Genomic DNA, 22,880 nt, shown 5'->3' on the forward strand with positions numbered 1-22,880 from the left:
TATTAAAAAAACCAGTATTTCTGTTTTTGCACATTTTAAAAAAATCTATTCAATATACATAATTGATTTACTTGTTTATTTATTATAGTTTTATATTATTTATTATTGTTTTTTTCTGCTAGAATATGTATTGCATTGAGCTGCTGCTAAGTTAACAAATTTCAAATCATTTGCCAGTGATAATAAACCTGATTTCAGCCCGTTTGGGTTATTGTTGAAGATAAGGGATGACATCCCTTGTGTGTCCCTTGAATGTGTGACATCCGATTAGGATGATGGAACTGGGGTGGGGGGTAGGTTTTTTTCTGAGGGACACTTAAGGTTGGTCTTGGGCTGGTCTGTGTTCGGTGGAAGATGCTGGATTTGACCCGGTTGGGGATCGTGATTCGATGGAGCCAAGTACCAATCCACTGAGGTCCAGCTCCAACTTATGCACATTTGACTGTTTAATTAAAATGAGCCCTTTTCTTTACTAACCCTTGAGTTAAATTAAGATTCATAAATATAATTCCTTTAATCATATGCAGTGTATTGTCTGTCATTATGTGGCACTAATTTATAACTGGGTTGCAAATTACACAGCATCCAGACAAACTGGGTTTGGTGGGACTGGAGGAGATCTTCCCTGGACCTACACAGCGAAGGAAACCGGCATCGAGTGTGGCCTTTTTCTCCTTCATTCCAACCCCTCCTCCCCAACCACACATCCAGCACTGGCACTGGGCAATGGATATTACATTTCTACCATACCCTCCCTACGCATCTTTCCCTCATCATTGTTTAGTCGTCACACATCAGGGACTCTGACCCTCCCATCCATACTTTGACTGACATACAGAGGGACTCACGTTAGCTTTGGCCACTGCTGTTGTCAGCTCTGTCTTCTTCACTAAAGGCTGTGGAAGTCGTGAGCGTTGTAATGACGGGATCCTGTTGTTAACTGTACTTCCAGTGATATTCTGTTGCTCCAAACCATAAACAAAAAGAGAGTGTCATATTCACGCCAAGCACCATTTAAAACTAACCCCTTTGAGCTGTCACCATGAAGCCAAAGATCTAGAAGAAAATTGGCAGTTGCCCTTTCCCAAAGCTCAAGAAATACCTGAGTGCAAAATAAAACCAGTTCTGTACAATAACCATGTTAAGAGCCGGGTTACAGGTATACTACACTTCCAATGATTCCCCATATCACAGACCCTCCCCATTTTATTCTGAACGTCAAGTATATCCTCTGATCTCAGCACATTTTCAAGTTCTCACATGCTTCAGTTATGACAGTTGGCACGGATTAGAATAATGCTGGTCCTCCAGTAAATCCCACTGAAGGAATTTTATGCCTTTTTAAGGGAAGTCACAGTAGAGGAGGGTTGGGGAGTCAGTGGGAATGTACACCAGACAATGACTGATAAACACAAGAGATTTTGCACACACTGGAAATCTTGAGCAACATACACAATGTTGGAGGAACTCAACAATTCAGGCAGCATCTACGTAGAGGAATAAACAGTCAAAGCTTCAGGCTGATGCCCTTCACCAGGGCTGGACAGCGGTGGGGCAGAAGCCAGAATAAGAGGTGGGGGAGGGGTAGGACTGCAAGCTGGCAGGTGTTAGGCGAGACCAGGTGAGGGGAAAGGTAAGTGGGTGCGGGAGGGGAGCAATGAAGAAAGAATCTGATTGGAGAGAAGAGTGGAAGAACGGAAAGAAGGGACACCACCAGGAGGTGATGGGCAGGTGAGAAGAGGAGGAGGAGTGAGAGAGGAGCCAGTATGGGGAATGAAAAAAAGAGACTAGGGAGAGGAGGGCAGAAATTAGCAGCCTTGAGAAATTGATATTCATGCCATCAGGCTAGAGGAATACGAGGTGTTGCTCCTCCAACTTGAGTGGCCTCCTTGTGGCAGTAGAGGAGGCCACGGTCCGAATGGAAATGGGAAGTAGAATTAAAATGGGTAGCTAACAGGAAAACACGTCTTTTGCAGCAGTCAGAGCAAAGATGCTCAACAAAGCAAACCACCAACATAGAGGATGCTGCACGAGGAACACTGGATCCTGAGGAAGACTCACCTCACCTGGAAGGACTACTCAGGGCCTGAATGATGTCAATGGAGTGGGTGGTGAGGCTTGGGAGTAGGGGCATGTCAAGGAATGCTGGCATTAGAAGGACGGAGGGATAGAGCACTATATCAAAAATCACATTGACAATTCCTGTGTTTGGGGTGCCTGATTACAGAGGCTCCGACATGAAGCCTAGGATATTACCAATGTAAAACCAGGAAGCTGCAGCCTGTTCAAGGACTCTGATGAGAAGTACTGGAGTCAGGGTGGTAGATGACACGGTCAGAAAGGAAACAACTCCTCCACACTGACTGTGCTGCCTGCATTTGACCCATAGCCCACAAACCCTCTCCTGTACTTGGACCTGACGTTAATCTGCCTTCTCTAGCAACTCACTGCAAATATGCATCAGCGTCTGCATGAAGCAGCTGCCCCTGATGTCTTTGCTGGATCTTCAACCTGTGTCCTGGTGGAACTTATGCCAGACTGTTGTTTCCAATATCAGTTTGGTATTCAACACTATTTTCCCACAGACCTTGGTTAAATATAAATATAATATAAATAAATATACACAACTGTGCAACTGGGTGTTGGATTTCTTAACCAACAGACCAAAAGATATAGGAGCAGAAGTAGGCCATTCTCCGCAGCTCTGTTCTAGACAATAGACAATAGGTGCAGAAGTAGACCATTTGGCCCCTCGAGTCTGCACCGCCATTCTGAGATCATGGCTGATCATTCACTATCAATACCCAGTCCCTGCCTTGTCCCCATATCCCTTGATTCCCCTATCCATCAGATATCTATCTAGCTCCTTCTTGAAAGCATCCAGAGAATTGACCTCCACTGCCTTCCGAGGCAGTGCATTCCACACCTCTCTGGGAGAAGAAGCTCTTCCTCAACTCTGTTTTAAATAACTGACCTCTTATTCTCAATCCATGCCCTCTGGTACTGGACTCTCCCAACATCTGGAACATATTTCCTGCCTCAATCCTATCAAATCCTTTAATTATCTTAAACGTTTCAATCAGATCCCCTCTCAATCTTCTCAATTCCAGCGTGTACAAGCCCAATCTCTCTGCGTAAGACAGCCCTGCCATTCCAGGAATCAACCTAGTGAATCTACGCTGCACTTCCTCAATTGCCAGAATGTCCTTCCTTAAACCTGGAGACCAAAACTGTACACAATATTCCAGGTGGGCCAGGGCCCTGTACAAATGCAAAAGGACATCCTTGCTCTTGTACTCAATTCCCCTTGTAACAAAGGCCAACATTCCATTTGCCCTCTTCACTGCCTGTTGCACTTGCTCATTCACCTTCATTGACTGGTGAACTAGGACTCCTAGGTCTCTTTGCATTTCTCCCTTACCTAACTCGACACCGTTCAGACAATACTCTGCCCTCTTGTTCCTGCTTCCAAAGTGGATAACTTCACATTTATTCACATTGAATGACATCTGCCAAGTATCTGCCCACTCACCCAGCCTATCCAAGTCTCCCTGTATTCTCCTAACGTCCTCTTCGCATGTCACACTGCCACCCAGTTTAGTATCGTCAGCAAACTTGCTGATATAGTTTTCAATGCCTTCATCTAAATCGTTGACACAAATCGTAAAGAGCTGTGGTCCCAATACAGAGCCCTGTGGTACCCCACTAGTCACCTCCAGCCAGTCCGAGAAACACCCATTCACTGCTACCCTTTGCTTTCTATCTGCCAACCAGTTTTCTATCCATCTTGAAACCCTGCCCCCAATGCCATGAGCTCTGATTTTACTCACCAATCTCCTATGTGGCACCTTATCGAATTCCTTCTGAAAATCTAGGTACACAACATCCACTGGCTTACCCTCGTCTAACATCCTTGTTACACCCTCAAAAAACTCCAACAGATTAGTCAAGCATGATTTGCCCTTGGTAAATCCATGCTGGCTCGGCCTAATCCTATTTCTGCCATCTAGATGTGCCACTATTTCGTCCTTAATAATGGACTCAAGCATCTTCCCCACGACTGACGTTAGGCTAACGGCGATAGTTCTCCGTTTTCTCCTTCCCTCCCTTCTTGAAAAGTGGGATAACATTAGCCACTCTCCAATCTTCAGGAACTGATCCTGAATCTAAGGAACATTGGAAAATGATTACCAATGCATCCGCAATTTACTGAGCCACCTCTTTTAGAACCCTCGGATGCAGACCATCTGGACCCAGGGATTTATTAGCCTTCAGTCCTACCAGTCTACTCATCACAGTTTCTTTCCTAATGTCAATGTCTCAATTCCTCTGATATCTTATGACCCTGGCCCATCCATACATCTGGGAGATTGCTTGTGTCCTCCCTGGTGAAGACAGATCTAAAGTACGCATTAAATTCTGTTGCCATTTCCCTGTTTCCCATAACAATTTCTCCCAATTCATTCTTCAAGGGGCCAACATTGTTCTTAACTATCTTCTTTCTCTTCACATAGCTAAAAAAGCTTTTGCTATCCTCTTTTATATTCCTGGCTAGACTGAGCTCATACCTGATTTTTTCTTTCCGTATTGCTTTTTTAGTTAAAATCTGCTGTTCCTTAAAACTTTTCCAATCATCTGTATTCCCACTCATCTTAGCCCTGTCATACTTCTTTTTCTTTAATGCTATACAATCTCTGACTTCCTTTGTCAACCACTGTGGCCCCTTCCCCCTCTTTGAATCCTTCCTTCTCATTGGAATGAACTGCTTTTGCATCTTTTGTATTATCCCCAAGAATATCTGCCACTGCTGATCCACTGTCTTTCCTGCCAGGGCATCCGCCCATTTAACTTTGGCCAGCTCTTCCCTCATGGCTCCGTAGTCTCCTTTATTTAATTGCAACACTGACACCTCTGATCTGCCCTTATCCCTCTCAAATTGTAGATAAAAACTTATCATGTTATGATCACTACTTCCTAATGGCTCCTTTACTTCAAGATCACTTATCAATTCCTGTTCATTACACATCACCAAGTCCAAAATAGCCTCGTTCCTGGTTGGCTCAAGCACAAGCTGTTCCAAAAATACATCCCTTAGACACTCCACAAACTCCCTATCCTGGGGTCCAGCACCTACCGGATTCTCCCAGTTCACCTGCATGTTGAAATCTCCCATAACGACTGCATTACCTTTACCACATGCCAATGTTAACTCCCTAATCAACTTGTACCCAATATCCACGCTACTGTTTGGGGGCCTGTACACAACACCCATTAGGATCTTTTTACCCTTACTGTTCCTCAGCTCAATCCACACAGACTCTACTTCCCCTGTTCCCAAGTCACCTCTTGCTAAGGACTGAATCTCATTCCTCACCAACAGGGCCACCCCACCCCCTCTTCCCATATTTCTGTCTCTACGATAGCACGTATACCCTGGTACACTCAATTCCCAGGCCTGATCCCCTTGCAGCCATGTCTCCGTTATCCCAACAATATCGTAGTTCTCCATTTTCATCTGAGCTTCAAGCTCATCCGTCTTATTTCTGACACTACGCGCATTCAAGTATAGAATTCTGAGCCCATTCCTCCTCTCTTTGCTTAAAACACTGTCTACTGTACCTAACCCAGCTCCTTGAACTTACATCAGGCTAATTGCACCCTGAATTTTGATGACCTTCTCAAGATCACCCAAACCTTCTACACATTTAACCCCATGCTCCTTCTGACCAACCCTCTGGATCCCTGCCCCCTGCACATCTAATTTAAACCCCCCCGAGCAGCACTGGCAAACACCCCTGCAAGAATGTTAGTACCCCTCCGGTTCAGATGTAGACCGTCCCTTCGGAACAGATCCCAATGTCCCTGGAACAAAGACCAATTATCCAAAAACCTGAACCCTTCCTTCCTGCAACATGCTCTCAGCCTCGTATTAGTGTGCATAATCATTCTATTCTTCGCCTCACTCGCACGTGGCACAGGTAGCAACCCCGAGATTGTCACCCTGGAGGTCCTGCCTTTCAGCTTCACTCCTAACTCCCTGAACTCTCTAAGCAGGACCCCCTCACTCACCTTACCTACATCGTTGGTCCCTACATGGACCACTACATCTGGGTTCATGCCCTCGTTCTAAATGGACGTCCTTCAATCCTGAAGTCGTGACCTCTTGTCCTGGACTCCCTTACCATGGGAAATAATTTGGCCATATCTAATCTGTTCAGGCCTTTTAACATTCGGAATATTTCTATGAGATCCCCCCCCTCATTCCCCTGAACTCCATGGAATACAGCCCAAGAGCTGCCGGACATTCCTCATACGGTAACCCTTTCATTCCTGCAATCATTCTCGTGAATCTTCTCTGAACCCTCGCTAACGTTAGCATATCCTTTCTAAAATAAGGAGCCCAAAACTGCACACAATACTCCATGTGGTCTCACGAGTGCCTGAAAGAGCCTCAACATCCCGCCCCTACTCTCCTGTTCTATACCTCTAAACATGAATGCCAGCATTGCATTCGCCTTCTTCACCACCAACGCAACCCGGAGGTTAACCTTTAGGGTATCCTGCACAAGGACTCCAAAGTCCCTTTGCATCCCTGCATTTTGAATTCTCTCCCCATCTAAATAATAGTCTGCCTGTTTATTTCTTCCACCAAAGTGCACTTCCCAACATTGTATTTCATTTGCCACTTCTTTGCCCACTGATAACCGGCAGCCAGCCAGAATTCCCACTCTGTTTTCTACCGATCAGCCAATGCTCCACCCATGATATGAACTTCCCTGTAATTTCATTGGATCTCATCTTGCTAAGCAGCCTCATGTGTGGCACCTTATCAAAGGCCTTCTGAAAATCCAAGTACACCATATCTACTGTATTTCTTTTGTCTACCCTGCTTGTAATTTCTTCAAAAAAGTCCTTTCAGGAAACCATGCTGGTTTTGGCCTATCTTGTCATTTGCCTCCAGGTACTCCGTAATCTCATCCCTAACAATCGATTCCAACAACATCCCAACCATAGATGACAGGCTAACAGGTCTATAGTTTCCTTTCTGCTGCATCCCACCCTACTTAAGTAGCAGAGTAACATTTGCAATTTTCCAGTCATCTGGTACAATGCCAGAATCTCTTGATTCTTGAAAGATTATTGTTAATGCCTTCGTAATCTCTCCAGCGACTTCCTTCAGAGCCCGAGATGCATTCCATCAGGTCCAGCAGATTTATCTACCCTCAGACTATTAAGCTTCCTGAGCACCAGTAATTTTCACTGTACATACTTCACTTCCCTGACACTCTTGCATGTCCGGTATACTGCAGATATCTTCCACTGTGAAGACTGATGCAAAATAACATTCAGTTCCCCTACCATCTCTGCGTCTCTCATTACAATATCTCCAGCGTCATTTTCTATCGATCCTATATTTACCCTCAACTCTCTTTTACCCTTTATATACTTAAAAAAGCTTTTAGTTTCTTCTTTGATATTAGTTGCCAGCTTCATTTCATAATTCATCTTTCCTTCCTAATGACATTCTTAGTTTCCTTCTGCAATTTATTAAAACCTTTCCAATTCTCCATCTTCCCACTAGCTCCGGCTTCCTCGTATGCCCTCTCCTTTGCTTTTACTTTGGCTCTGACTTCACTTGTCAGCCACAGTATTGTCTTCTTCCATTCGAAAATTTCTTATTTGGAACATGTCTGTCTTGCACTTCCCTCATTTGCATAGAAACCAGCCATTGCTGCTCTGCCGTCCTTCCTGCTCGTGTCCCTTTCCAGTCAACCTTGGCCAGATCCCTTCTCATGCCATTGTAATTTCCTTCATTCCACTGAAATACCCACACATTGGATTAGTTTCTCCTTTTCAAATTTCAAAATGAACTTGATCATATTATGATCACTGTTCCCTAAAGGTTCCTTAACCTTAAGCTCTCTTTTCACCACCTGATCATTGCAAAACACCCAATCCAGCACAGCCAATCCCCGACTGAGCTCAAAAGCAAGCTGTTCTAAAAAGCCATTCCTTAGACATTCTACAAATTCTCTCTCCTGAGGTCCAATACTGACCTGGTTTTCCCAATCCAGTTTCATGTTAAAATCCCCAACAATTAACATGACACTGCCTTTCTGACACGCCTTTTCTATCTCCTGCTGTAATTTGTAATCCACATCCCAGCTGCTGTTTGGAGGCCGGTATACAACTGCCATTAGGGTCCTTTTACCCTTGGCATTCCTTAACTCAATCCATAGAGACTCTACACCTTCCAATCCTATGTCATCTCTAATGATTTAATATTATTTTTTTATTTTATTTTATTTTATTTTTTTTTTTTTTTTTTACACACAGGGCCGCACCACCCCCTCTGCCTACTAACCGATCTTTCTGATACACTGTATATCCTTAGATGTTCAGCTCCCAATGGCAGCCATCCTTTAGCCAAGTTTCAGAGATGCCCACAACGTCATACTTGACAACCTGTAGCTGAATTACAAAATCGCCCATTTTATTCCTTATGCTGCATGCATTCAAATAGAACACCTTCAGTCCAGTATTTGTTGCTTTCGGTTTTAACTGCGCCACGTCTCTATTGCCCTGTATCTCATGTCACTGACTGTGATTCAGCCTCATCTCCTGCCTGTCCGTTCTGTCATCTCTGTTGCACGCTATCTTTGATTTATTTCTGTTTTCTCCTTCCTCAACCCTATCATTCCAGTTCCCATCCCCCTGCTAAATTAGTTTAAACTCTCCCTAACAGCTCTATTAGGATATTGAACCCCTCTGGGTTCAGGTGTAACCTGTCCTTTTTGTACAGGTCGTACCTGCCCCAGAAGAGGTCCCAATGATCCAGGAACCCAAAGCCCTACCCACTACAAGTCTCTTAGCCACACATTAGCCTGATTGTGCTATTCTTCCTCTCATTAGCACATGGCACTCCCTGAATTCTCCCTTCAGGACCTCCTCCCTTTTTCTACCTATGTAATTGGTACCAACATATACCAAGATTTCTGGCTGTTCACCCTCTCCCTTCAGAATAGTCTGCAGTTGATCCGAGGCATCCCGTACCCTGGCACCTGTGAGGCAACACACCATGCAGGTATCTCTATCAGGCTGATAGAATCTCCTGTCTGTTCCCCTCACTGTGGAATCTCCTATGACTACCAGAATCTTCATCTTCCTCTGAACCAGGCTCAGAGCCAGAGACCCGATCGCCGTGGTCACCCCCCTCAACAGCATCCAAAACGAGATAATGATTACTGAGGGGGATGGCCACAGGGCTGCTCTCTACTATCTGAGCTCTTCCCATCCCTTCCCTGACCGTCACCCACCTAACTAACTCCTGCAGCCTCGGGGTGACTAACTCCTTGTAGCTCCTCTCTATCTCCTGCTCACTCTCCCTAATAAGCTGTAGGTCACCGAGCCGCAGCTCCAGATCCCTAACACGGTCTCTCAGTACACCTGGCGCAGATGTGGCCATCTGGGAGACGGGAACATCCCCACACCTGACACCCAGAGCAAAGTACTAACCCTACAGACATGCTGTCTATTCCTCCTACCCACTTACTCACTGAAGCCCAAATGAGCCAGAGCCCTACCACTCTGCCTCAGACCACCCCGTCGAGGAACCTTCCCTGGTCTCCAGCTCATGATTGGTGCGCCGGTTATAGCTGAGTTCCCGCGATGCTTTCCCCTTTTTAAACTTCACTCCCGGACCTGTGCGCAGCCTCCTCTCTCAGAGCTCTCCAGCTCACAATTGGTGCGCTGGTTACAGACCTCAGAGAGTCAGGATCCCTCCCCATCACCCTCAGCAGTGGTGAACCCATTGCTGTACACTCTGCCCACACACGACTGCACGGCCAAACACTCACACTGACACAACCATGGTAGGGCCCATCACCGACAATGACTGATAGCCTACAAGTGGAAGACCTGAGGCCTGGTACCAGTCAATGTTGCATGGCTGCTTGGCACAGAAACTGCACGGTGGTGGGCAAGGGGGCTTGATAACTGGTGGTCAAAACTGTCTATGCATCTCCAACACCCAACATCAAGGACATACATACAGAAAAGTGCCGGGAACATCATAATCTACTCCAAAATCGCCACTCAAAAACAGTAACTTCCCCCACACGCTAACCCGCCCCTCCACCACTACTTTATCATTTCCTGTCAGTCACCTTATGTACAGACACTCCTGTGTCCAGCAATACTGTGGACATACAATCTCTATACAGTTATTTTATCTCTTCGTATTTATTGTGTTTTGTATTACTGTTTTCTTTATCTTTTGTGATGTTTTTGTGCTGCATCAGATTGGAAGCAACAATTACTTTGTTCTCCTTCACATTTTTGTACCGGAAATGACATTAAAGAATTGTGAATCTTGGATGAAAGATCTCAGTCCGAAATATCAATTGTTTAAATATTCTGTTCTCAGATACTGCCTGACCTGCTGAGCCCCTCCTGCTTTTTGTGTTGCTATTGTTACGTACCCCGTAACTGGGTTAACAGACCAGCAGAAATGGAAGGATTTAATAGAATAGACAGTAGGTGCAGGAATAGGTCATTCAGCTCTTCTAGCCAGCACCACCATTCACTGTGATCATGGCTGATCATACACAATCAGTACCCCGTTCCTGCCCTCTCCCCATATCCCTTGGCCCCGCTATCTATAAGAGCTCTATCTAACTCTCTCTTGAATGCATCCAGAGACTTGGCCTCCACTGCCTTCTGGGGCAGAGCATTCCACATATCCACCACTCTCTGGGTGAAAAAGATTTTCCGCATCTCTGTTCTACATGGCCTACCCCTTATTCTTAAACTGTGGCCTCTGGTTCTGGACTCACCCATCAGCAGGAACATGCTTCCTGCCTCCAGCGTGTCCAATCCCTTAATAATCTTATATGTTTCAATCAGATCTCCTCTCATCCTTCTAAATTCCAGTGTATACAAGCCCAGTCACTCCAATCTTTCAACATATGACAGTCCCGCCATTCTGGGAATTAACCTTGTGAACCTACGCTGCACTCCCTCAATAGCAAGAATGTCCTTCCTCAAATTTGGAGACCAAAACTGCACACAGTACTCCAGGTGGGGTCTCACCAGGGCCCTGTACAGCTGCAGAAGGACCTCTTCTGGAGGTCCTTTGTTGGAGTCTCGTGGTACTGTAACTAAATGTGTTTATTAGTAGACTAAGCAATACAATATCAAAAACACAAATATACATATAAAACAGGTTAGCAATAATAAACATAGAAGTGTAGGAATAATAATCAATAATAAAAAACAAGCTCTATCAATGTCTAGGGGTAAATGAACTGTCATAGAAGAATATAAAGTTCAGTTCAGTTCATGCTGAGGTAGTTGTTGTGTTGCAATTGTTGGAGAGAGAGAGCAGGCAAGAGATTGAGCAGCTGCAGCAGGGGCTCTCATTTGCTTTTGGTATTTGCTTACCAGCTTGGATAAGGCCTTCACAGACTCCCTGCAGAGGAGCTGGCTCATCACCAATGTTTTCCAAACTCAGCCCATTTGCTGAACTTCCACACCACTCATGAATTTTATCTTCAGGATCTTTAATTCTATTGGTTTCCAGTTTAACACCTGCAAGTGATCCCTCTTGGTCAAAACAACACTTCAAGTTCTGCCTCTCCAAATCACATACTTGAACAACATCACAACGTTGTTTATCCTTAAATTTCAAAACATTGACTAGCAGGCACCTTGTTAATAAACCAATGTTTAGTTAACGGTCCCTTCACTTTGGTCAACAGTTCTGGAACCAAATCTGACTTTAAATTTACTTTATTCAAGATTCAAAATTCCGTTCCTTGACAACACTAACTCTGCTTCATCTCCCTTACTTTCCTTAGCTCCACTATTCTTGGCTTTATCATCTTCTAACCTCTCCTGGTACAAGGCTGGTAAAAACGTCTCAGCAGCCTTTCTAGACATGCTGCAGTGATTGTGCAGGCGGGATAAATCTTGGAATCTATGGGCGGGTCCTCAGCACTGACAGGCTTGCTCGTCAGCTTCACTGCTGAATACACATCACCACCTGCCAGATCGTTACCGAGTAGGACGTCCACACCGTCCATCAGTAGTTCCGACCGCACCCCTATTTCGACTGGTCCAGATACCGGGTCACATTTCAAAAATATCCTGTGCAAAGGTACGGCCTCAGTCCCTTTTCCCATACCTTGTATCACATTTACCTCCCCAGTCTCAGGACCGAAGTCCAACACCTTCCTTAGGATCAATGACTGACCAGCCCCAGTATCTCTCCAGATCCGCACTGGAACTGGGGTTTCCCCCTCCTTCACGGATACCATCCCCTCCGAAAAAAACCTCACACGCCCCTCTTGCCCCCGCTCTCATTTTCAGCATCCACCCCCCACCCCTTGTCTACCTCTATCAAGTCACCTCTTGATTCTGTCCCTTTGGTTGATGTGCATAGTTGGCTGGGTAAGGAAGTTAGAAATGAGAGCAAAAGTGGCCATTCAGTCATTCAGTGCAACCTTGCTGGTTGATGCACAACATCAAAACAAGCTGACTCAACCAGCACTAACATCGCGGCACATTCAAAAGGCACCATTAAGGACCCTTACCATCCAGACAGCCCTTCACTCACTGCTACCGTCAGGGAGGAGGTACAGGAGTCCGAAGACACACAACATTTTAAAAACAGATTCTTCCCCTCCGTGGACAGTCCCAAACCTGTTGTGAAAGGAGGACTGGGAACAGGACCAGCAACCCCATGCCATAAAACGCCAGTGCTACAGAAACGCCAACAGAAGATCCAAAGACCTGATCCCTGAGGACAACAGGAGAGACTGGCCCAGGACAGCAGAGTCCGGTGAGCTACACCTGAGGACAACAGGAGAGACTGGCCCAGGACAGCAGAGTCCGGTGAGCTACACCTGAGGACAACAGGAGAGACTGGCCCAGGACAGCAGAGTCCGGTGAGCTACACCTGAGGACAACAGGAGAGACTGGCCCAGGACAGCAGAGTCCGGTGAGCTACACCTGAGGACAACAAGAGAGACTGGCCCAGGACAGCAGAGTCCGGTGATCTAAACCTGACTACAACAGGAGAGACTGGCCCAGGACAGCAGAGTCTGGTGATCTACACCTGAGGACAACAGGAGAGACAGGCCCAGGACAGCAGAGTCCGGTGATCTACATCTGAGGACAACAGGAGAGACTGGCCCAGGACAGCAGAGTCTGGTGATCTACACCCGACTACAACAGGAGAGACTGGCCCAGGACAGCAGAGTCCGGTGATCTACACCTGACTACAACAGGAGAGACTGGCCCAGGACAGCAGAGTCTGGTGATCTACACCCGACTACAACAGGAGAGACTGGCCCAGGACAGCAGAGTCCGGTGATCTACACCTGACGACAACAGGAGAGACTGGCCCAGGACAGCAGAGTCCGGTGATCTACACCTGACTACAACAGGAGAGACTGGCCCAGGACAGCAGAGTCCGGTGAGCTACACCTAAGGACAACAGGAGAGACTGGCCCAGGACAGCAGAGTCCGGTGATCTACACCTGAGGACAACAGGAGAGACTGGCCCAGGACAGCAGAGTCCGGTGATCTACACCTGAGGACAACAGGAGAGACTGGCCCAGGACAGCAGAGTCCGGTGATCTACACCTGACTACAACAGGAGAGACTGTCCCAGGACAGCAGAGTCCAGTGAGCTACACCTGACTACAACAGGAGAGACTGTCCCAGGACAGCAGAGTCCGGTGAGCTACACCTGACTACAACAGGAGAGACTGTCCCAGGATAGCAGAGTCTGGTGAGCTACACCTGAGGACAACAGGAGAGACTGGCCCAGGACAGCAGAGTCTGGTGAGCTACACCTGAGGACAACAGGAGAGACTGGCCCAGGACAGCAGAGTCCGGTGATCTACACCTGACTACAACAGGAGAGACTGGCCCAGGACAGCAGAGTCCGGTGATCTACACCTGACTACAACAGGAGAGACTGGCCCAGGACAGCAGAGTCCAGTAATCTACACCTGAGGACAACAGGAGAGACTGGCCCAGGACAGCAGAGTCCGGTGAGCTACACCTGAGGACAACAGGAGAGACTGGCCCAGGACAGCAGAGTCCGGTGATCTACACCTGACTACAACAGGAGAGACTGGCCCAGGACAGCAGAGTCCGGTGATCTACACCTGAGGACAACAGGAGAGACTGGCCCAGGACAGCAGAGTCCGGTGATCTACACCTGAGGACAACAGGAGAGACTGGCCCAGGACAGCAGAGTCCGGTGATCTACACCTGACTACAACAGGAGAGACTGGCCCAGGACAGCAGAGTCCGATGATCTACACCTGACTACAACAGGAGAGACTGGCCCAGGACAGCAGAGTCCGGTGATCTACACCTGACTACAACAGGAGAGACTGGCCCAGGACAGCAGAGTCCGGTGAGCTACACCTGAGGACAACAGGAGAGACTGGCCCAGGACAGCAGAGTCCGGTGATCTACACCTGAGGACAACAGGAGAGACTGGCCCAGGACAGCAGAGTCCGGTGATCTACACCTGAGGACAACAGGAGAGACTGGCCCAGGACAGCAGAGTCCGGTGATCTACACCTGAGGACAACAGGAGAGATTGGCCCAGGACAGCAGAGTCCGGTGAGCTACACCTGACTACAACAGGAGAGACTGGCCCAGGACAGCAGAGTCCGGTGATCTACACCTGACTACAACAGGAGAGACTGGACAGGACAGCAGAGTCCGGTGATCTACACCTGACTACAACAGGAGAGATTGGCCCAGGACAGCAGAGTCCGGTGATCTACACCTGACTACAACAGGAGAGACTGGCCCAGGACAGCAGAGTCCGGTGATCTACACCTGAGGACAACAGGAGAGACTGGCCCAGGACAGCAGAGTCCGGTGATCTACACCTGAGGTCCGCTGGAACACAGGGAGACACACAGGTTCGGACACTGAACGAGCTTTGTTGCTCCCTCAGGAAGGTGGAGTTTTGGAGGATCGATTCAGGGAAATCGATCAGTGGCTCAAGGTGTGAAAAGGTGCGACTGGTGGGAAATTATTTGTGCATCCAGCCTTGCCTGAGTGATAATTCCACCTCTGAAGAACGGTCTTACTTGTTATGGTCAGTCGGTGACTACAACAGGATTTCGGAAGACAACGGGAAGATCGATGGCATCAGCTCACCTCTCTCTCTCTCCAACGTCACTCAACTAACTACCTCAAACTGAACTGAACTCTCTTCATCATCATAAGACTGTACCCGTTTACCCCTAAGTTTGAAAGGGCCTAGTTTTGTTCCTATTTCTATATATCATTGCTAACCTGGTTGATGTATTTGCATTTATAGTACTGTATTGCGTAGTTTACTAATAAACATTATTAGTTTATAGCAATTACAGACTCCAAATGTTTTCCATGTCTGCTGGTTCTTTAACCCAGTCACGGACAGTGGGCTTAAGGAAAGGGAGGGTGAGGGAACACACATCATTTCTCGTCGAGGGATCAGCAGTGGAAAGGGTGAGCAGCACCAACTTCCTGGGTGTCCACATCTCTGAAGATCTACCCTGGGCCCAACATATTGATGCAATTATAAAGAAGGCACTCAGGAAGATATATATCATTAGGAATTTGAGATATGATATGTCACCCAAGACTCTTGTGAATATCTATAGATGTACCATGGGGAGTAGTCTGACTGGCTTAGTAGACTGGAATGGAGGGGCCACAGCACAGGATCAGGAAAAGATGTAGAATGTCGTGCACTCAGCCAGCTCCATCTTGGGCACTAATCTCCCCAGCATCGAGGACACCTTCAAAAAGATGATGCCTCAAAAAACCTGTATCTATCATTCAGGACCCCCTTCTGCCATTAAATTTCTGAACAGACGTTAATCAACCCATCAACACAATTTCACTCATTTTGCTTTACTTTTGCAATACTTAATTTTCATATGTATTTTTATTGTAACTGACAGCATTTTGTCTAATTCTGGATCTGACAGACGCTGTGAACTTTGTTGTTTTGCAGTACCAGTACAGTGCAATCCATTAAATGTCACTCTGTTACATTAGAATCACCGAGGTAAAAAAACAAGCATTATAAACAGAACAAAAAAGCGAGAGTGTTTGTTGTCTGATCAGAAATCTGATGACAGGTGAAGAAGCTGTTCCTAAAACATTGGGTGTTTACCTTCGGGCTCCTGATTGTAGTATAGAGAACAGGGCACGCCCTTGTTAGTGAGGGTCCGTGATGATAGATGCTGCCTTTCTGAAGCATCATCTATTGCCCCACCATTCTCTCCCTCCTCAGCCCCACTGTCCGGCCTTCTCCCTGTAACCTTTGATGCCGTGTCCAATCAAGAACCTATCAATCTCTGCCTTAAATACTCCCAACAACCTGGCCTTTGATAACAAATCACCACCCCCTAGTTAAAGAAATTTCTACGCACCTGTTTTAAATGTAAATCCCTTTATCCTGAGACTGTGCCCTTTTGTCCCAGACTCCCCCACCAGGGAAACATTCTTTCCACATCTACTGTCTAGGCCTTTCAACATTAGAAAGGTTTCACTGAGATCCCCCTCATCCTTCTAAATTCACTGAGTACATACCCAGAGCCATCAAACGTTCCTTGTATGATGGAACTTTCTTTCATGGATCATCCTTGTGAACCTCCACTGGACCCTCTCCAATGTCAGCACATCTTTCTGAGATGAGCAGCCCAAAACAGTTCACAGTGCTCAAGGTGAGACCTCCCCAGTGCCTCAGGATCACAACCCTGCTCTGGTAATGAACGCTGACATTTCATTTGCCTTCCTCACCACCAGACTCATCCTAAAGTTAACCTGAAAGCATTTCAGGATGTATATTGTACACATTTCTCTGACATTAAATCTAACTTTGAAACTTTGAGATTGTTCTGCACAAGGACTCACAAAACCCTTTGCATCTCAGATTTTTTGGATTTTCTCCCCATTTACAAAATAGTCTGCACATTTATTTCTACTACAAAAGTGCATGACCATGCATTTTCCAAATTTGTATTTCATTTGCCACTGTCTTGCCCATTCTCCTAATCTCCTGTCCTTCTGCAGCCTACCTGTTTCCTCAGCACTATCTGCCCCTACACCAATCTTTGTATCAATTGTACACATGGCAACAGAACCATCTATTCCATCATCTAAACCATTGATATACAGCATAAAAAGAAGCGGTCCCAACACTGACCCCTACGTAACCACATAGGTCACTGGCAGCTAACCATAAAAAGATCTCTTTATTCCCACTCGCTGCCTCCTACCAATCAGCCAGTGCTCTAACCATGCCATTAACTTTCCTGGGCTCTAAGCTTCATGCTTGGCCTTCTGAAAGTCCAAATGTACATCTACTGCATCCCCTTTATCCATCCTACTCCTCAAAGAATTCCAACAGGTTCGTCAACAAGATTTTCCCTTAAGGAAACCATGCTGACTTTGTCCTACCTCGTCCTGTGTTACCAAGTACTCCTTAACCTCATCCTTAACAAATGACTCCAATATCTTCCCAACCATTGAGGTCTATAATTTCCTTCCTGCTGCCTTCCTCCTTTCTTAAAGAGTGGAGTGACATTTGTAAATCTCCAGTCCTCTGACACCATGCAAGAGTCTGATGATTTCTGGAAGATCATTTCTAATGCCTCCACAATCTCTACTCCTACCTCTTTCAGAATCCTAGGGCAAAGTTCATCTGTCCCAGGTGACTTATTTACCCTTAGGTCTTTTAGCTTTGTGATCTGCTTCTCCATCGTCATGGTAACTGCACTTCTCTTTTCTCACACCCTTCAACTTCTGGGACACTGCCAGTGTCCTCCACAGTGAAGACTGATGCAAAATACTTAATTAGTTCATCCGCCATCTCCTTGGCCCCCGTTATTATTTCCCAGCCTCCTTTTCTAGTGGTCCTAAATCCTCTCATCTCTTTTCTTTTTTACATGCTTGAAAAGCTTTTACTATCCACTTTGATATTGTTTACCAGCTTCCTTTCATATTTCATCTTTTCCCTCCGAATGATTCTTTTAGTTGCTCTCTGTAGGGCTTTAAAAGTTACCCAGTCCTCTATCTTCCCACTAATTTTTGTTTTGTTGTATGCCCTCTCTTTTGGATTTACATTAGCTCTGACTTCCCTTGTCAGCCACAATTGTACTATTTTGCCATTTCAGTGTTTCTTCATTTTTGGAATATCCTGCTCTTTCCTCATTTTTCCCAGAAATTCATGCAATTGCTGCTCTGCTGACATCCCTGCCAGCAGCTCCTTCCAATTTACTTTGGCCAACTCCTCTCTCTTACCACTGAAATTTCCCTTTCTCCACTGAAAAACTGCTACATCAGACTTTACTTACTCTATATCAGATTTTAAGTTGAACTCAATCATATTGTGATCACTAAGGGTTCTTTTACCTTAAGCTCCTTAATTACCTCCATTTCATAGCGTAACACCCAATCCAGTATAGCTGACGCTCTTGTAAGCTCAATGACAAACTACTCTAAAAAGCCGTCTGGTAAGCATTCAACAAACTCACTCTAGAGACCCAACTTGATCTTTCCTGTCAACATGCATGATGAAATCTCCCTCAACAATCAGAACATTGCCCTTTAGACATGCTTTTTCTATTCCCTGTGGTCCGCCTCCCAGCCACTGTTGGGAGGCCTGTAGATAACTGCCATCAGGTCCTTTCACCCTTGCAGATTCTTAACTCAACCCACAAGAATTCAACATCTTCCGATCCTATGTCACATCTTTATCTTGACCCCAAGGTATTTGTAATTGCTCACCCTCTCCCCTGGCGCTCGCTCATAAAGGACATGTGTGTGCTCCCTTGTCTTGCCCTTTATGAAGTCCACAATCAACTGATGTTGAGTGCAAGTTTTACACCTAAAATGCTGGAGGAACTCAGCTGGCCAGGCAGCGTCTGGAGATTTTCTCTTGATTAAGTGCAAGTTTGTTGTTTTGACACCACTGCTGCAGAAGACCTCGTGCTGCTGTAGGCCTCTGACCACCTGACATTCTGCCAACAGTTGTGTCATTGGCAAGTTTACAGACGATGTTTAGGCTGTGCCAGGCCACACAATCCCGAATGTGGAGAGAACATTTAGTAACACAGCTTTAAGCACCGTTTTCTGCCTCATTCTTCATTTCAGAAAAACCCCTGGACAATACAACAATGTCAGAGCGATAACAACCTAATCCTGGTCCGATTTGGAGCTGCTCACCTCTGCATTTTCATCCTGCAGTTTGCGTTTCTTTGCCAGGGGCCGGCTCTCGGCCGGTCTGTCTTGGCCAACAGATATCCCCTGCCTCCCGTCCATTCTGCGCACAGTGCTGAGTGAAGAGGGAGTCACAGCCAGTGTTAGACCAGGGTAAAGATAGGAGCAACACCCACCCCTCCCCACAACCCTGTCACCCAGTCAGTCCTGTTCCTCTGCCAACTCACCCCATCACTCTCCACCAACCCCTCCCTTCAAAATCCCACCCCAACCTCTCATCACTCTCCACCATCCCCTCCCTCATCATTCTCCACCACTTCCATCCCCATCACTCTCTGCTCCCTCTGCCCCTGCATCTCACCCCCGCCACGTCTGCCCCCCACCACACCTCTCTTCACCCACCCTGGCTCTCGCAATTTCTGCCAGTGACCCACCTCTCTTACCCAGTCTCTCGCTCCCTTCTGCATCTCCCCCCGCCCCATCTCTTCCTCCATTTGCCCCTCCGCCACATCTCCCCTCCCTCTCCCCAGCCCCCTTGCCCTGTCTCTCCCCCAAATCTCCCCTTGCCCCGTCTCATCCCAACCTTTCACCCTCATTCCCACTGCCCCGATTCTCTCTCCCCCCTCTATCACCCTCATTCCCCCACTACCCCGACTCTCTCTCCCTCCACCCCATCAGCCTCATTCCCCCACTACCCCGACTCTCTCTCCCTCCACCCCATCAGCCTCATTCCCCCACTACCCCGACTCTCTCTCCCTCCACCCCATCAGCCTCATTCCCCCACTACCCCGACTCTCTCTCCCTCCACCCCATCACCCTCAAACCCACTGTCCCGTTCTCCCCTCCCCCCCCCGTTGCCCCGTCTGTCCCCCGGTTTGAATTGGCGCCTTACCGAGCCCTTCCTGAAACAAAATACAGCTCACCGGGCAACCGCTCTGATTCTATTGGATGCTGGAAATCACGTGTCACAGACACCGCCTCAGCTGATTGGTCGAGGGGGCGGCGGCCTACGATTTCAAACTGCGGGCAGTTGGCATTGGAGCCCGCGCTCTCGGGCAAGCGCACGGCGGAGGCGCACTCCCGCTCTCGGGCAAGCGCACGGCGCGGGAGCGCGGGCAGCCTGCGGCTCTCCGAGGCCGCGTCTCCAACACCGCCTGCAGGAAAGAACATTCCAGAATCAGCAAGGGGGGAGCCCAGCAGGACAAAGATGCGGAGTCCGTGACAGAGGGTGGGGAGGGTGACCTCCTTCCCGGTTGGCCCGCACCCACCACTCTCCCTTCCAAGGGCAGCACACATAGAGGGTGGGGAGGGAGCCGCAGGTTGAGGGGTGGGTGGGGGTGACCTCCTTCCCGGTTGGCCCGCACCCACCACTCTCCCTTCCAAGGGCAGCACACATAGAGGGTGGGGAGGGAGCCGCAGGTTGAGGGGTGGGTGGGGGTGACCTCCTTCCCGGTTGGCCCGCACCCACCACTCTCCCTTCCAAGGGCAGCACACATAGAGGGTGGGGAGGGAGCCGCAGGTTGAGGGGTGGGTGGGGAGGGTGACCTCCTTCCCGGTTGGCCCGCACCCACCACTCTCCCTTCCAAGGGCAGCACACATAGAGGGTGGGGAGGGAGCCGCAGGTTGAGGGGTGGGTGGGGGTGACCTCCTTCCCGGTTGGCCCGCACCCACCACTCTCCCTTCCAAGGGCAGCACACATAGAGGGTGGGGAGGGAGCCGCAGGTTGAGGGGTGGGTGGGGGTGACCTCCTTCCCGGTTGGCCCGCACCCACCACTCTCCCTTCCAAGGGCAGCACACATAGAGGGTGGGGAGGGAGCCGCAGGTTGAGGGGTGGGTGGGGGTGACCTCCTTCCCGGTTGGCCCGCACCCACCACTCTCCCTTCCAAGGGCAGCACACATAGAGGGTGGGGAGGGAGCCGCAGGTTGAGGGGTGGGTGGGGGTGACCTCCTTCCCGGTTGGCCCGCACCCACCACTCTCCCTTCCAAGGGCAGCACACATAGAGGGTGGGGAGGGAGCCGCAGGTTGAGGGGTGGGTGGGGGTGACCTCCTTCCCGGTTGGCCCGCACCCACCACTCTCCCTTCCAAGGGCAGCACACATAGAGGGTGGGGAGGGAGCCGCAGGTTGAGGGGTGACCTCCTTCCCGGTTGGCCCGCACCCACCACACTCCCTTCCAAGGGCAGCACACATAGAGGGTGGGGAGGGAGCCGCAGGTTGAGGGGTGGGTGAGGGTGACCTCCTTCCCGGTTGGCCCGCACCCACCACTCTCCCTTCCAAGGGCAGCACACATAGAGGGTGGGGAGGGAGCCGCAGGTTGAGGGGTGGGTGGGGGTGACCTCCTTCCCGGTTGGCCCGCACCCACCACTCTCCCTTCCAAGGGCAGCACACATAGAGGGTGGGGAGGGAGCCGCAGGTTGAGGGGTGGGTGGGGTGACCTCCTTCCCGGTTGGCCCGCACCCACCACTCTCCCTTCCAAGGGCAGCACACATAGAGGGTGGGGAGGGAGCCGCAGGTTGAGGGGTGGGTGGGGTGACCTCCTTCCCGGTTGGCCCGCACCCACCACTCTCCCTTCCAAGGGCAGCACACATAGAGGGTGGGGAGGGAGCCGCAGGTTGAGGGGTGGGTGGGGGTGACCTCCTTCCCGGTTGGCCCGCACCCACCACTCTCCCTTCCAAGGGCAGCACACATAGAGGGTGGGGAGGGAGCCGCAGGTTGAGGGGTGACCTCCTTCCCGGTTGGCCCGCACCCACCACTCTCCCTTCCAAGGGCAGCACACATAGAGGGTGGGGAGGGAGCCGCAGGTTGAGGGGTGGGTGGGGGTGACCTCCTTCCCGGTTGGCCCGCACCCACCACTCTCCCTTCCAAGGGCAGCACACATAGAGGGTGGGGAGGGAGCCGCAGGTTGAGGGGTGGGTGGGGGTGACCTCCTTCCCGGTTGGCCCGCACCCACCACTCTCCCTTCCAAGGGCAGCACACATAGAGGGTGGGGAGGGAGCCGCAGGTTGAGGGGTGGGTGGGGGTGACCTCCTTCCCGGTTGGCCCGCACCCACCACTCTCCCTTCCAAGGGCAGCACACATAGAGGGTGGGGAGGGAGCCGCAGGTTGAGGGGTGACCTCCTTCCCGGTTGGCCCGCACCCACCACTCTCCCTTCCAAGGGCAGCACACATAGAGGGTGGGGAGGGAGCCGCAGGTTGAGGGGTGGGTGGGGTCACATCTGTTGCCAACCTGGTGGTGTGTGACCTCCTTCCCGAACTGGCCGGGGAGGGAGCCCATGATGGGCTGGCCCGCATCCACCACTCTCTGTCGCCTCTCCCTTCCAAGGGCATCCCAGCCAGGCCGCCCTCTGACCCAGCTCCGGGTTCGGGCAGCTGTCACCCGGGGATTATCCCGCTAAAACCGGGCCGGATGAAGGCAGATTTATACGTGTTGTTGATGTGAGAGGCAGTCCGGAACCAGCGGATGGCGGATGAGGACGAGGCGCCCGGAGCCCGGGGCCAGACCCTCAGACACAAGGTGATACACTATGCTGACCGGGTCTTCTTCGTCTTCCTGGCGCTGCTGCTGCTGGTGCTCAGCGCGGAGGTTGTCTACAAGGTCTGGTACATCACCAACTGGTCGGCCATCGGCCGCTA

The 22,880-nt window shown here is 49.2% G+C and overlaps 1 protein-coding gene across 1 annotated transcript in view; it reads right to left on the bottom strand.

Moving 5' to 3' along the window:
• LOC132385442 (carboxy-terminal kinesin 2-like) overlaps positions 1-22,521 on the bottom strand; it is a 125,963-nt gene extending 103,442 nt beyond the window's left edge. The window contains exons 1-4 of the mRNA XM_059957519.1: positions 22,461-22,521; positions 20,141-20,402; positions 19,255-19,363; positions 849-965 (exon numbers count right to left, since the gene is read on the bottom strand). Of these exons, the coding sequence (XP_059813502.1) occupies positions 849-965; positions 19,255-19,363; positions 20,141-20,402; positions 22,461-22,521 (549 nt within the window). The remainder of the gene's footprint in view (positions 1-848; positions 966-19,254; positions 19,364-20,140; positions 20,403-22,460) is intronic.
• Positions 22,522-22,880: the final 359 nt, after the last annotated feature.

This window comes from Hypanus sabinus, assembly GCF_030144855.1.
Source record: "Hypanus sabinus isolate sHypSab1 chromosome 5 unlocalized genomic scaffold, sHypSab1.hap1 SUPER_5_unloc_2, whole genome shotgun sequence".
In the NCBI taxonomy this organism is placed as follows: domain Eukaryota; kingdom Metazoa; phylum Chordata; class Chondrichthyes; order Myliobatiformes; family Dasyatidae; genus Hypanus; species Hypanus sabinus.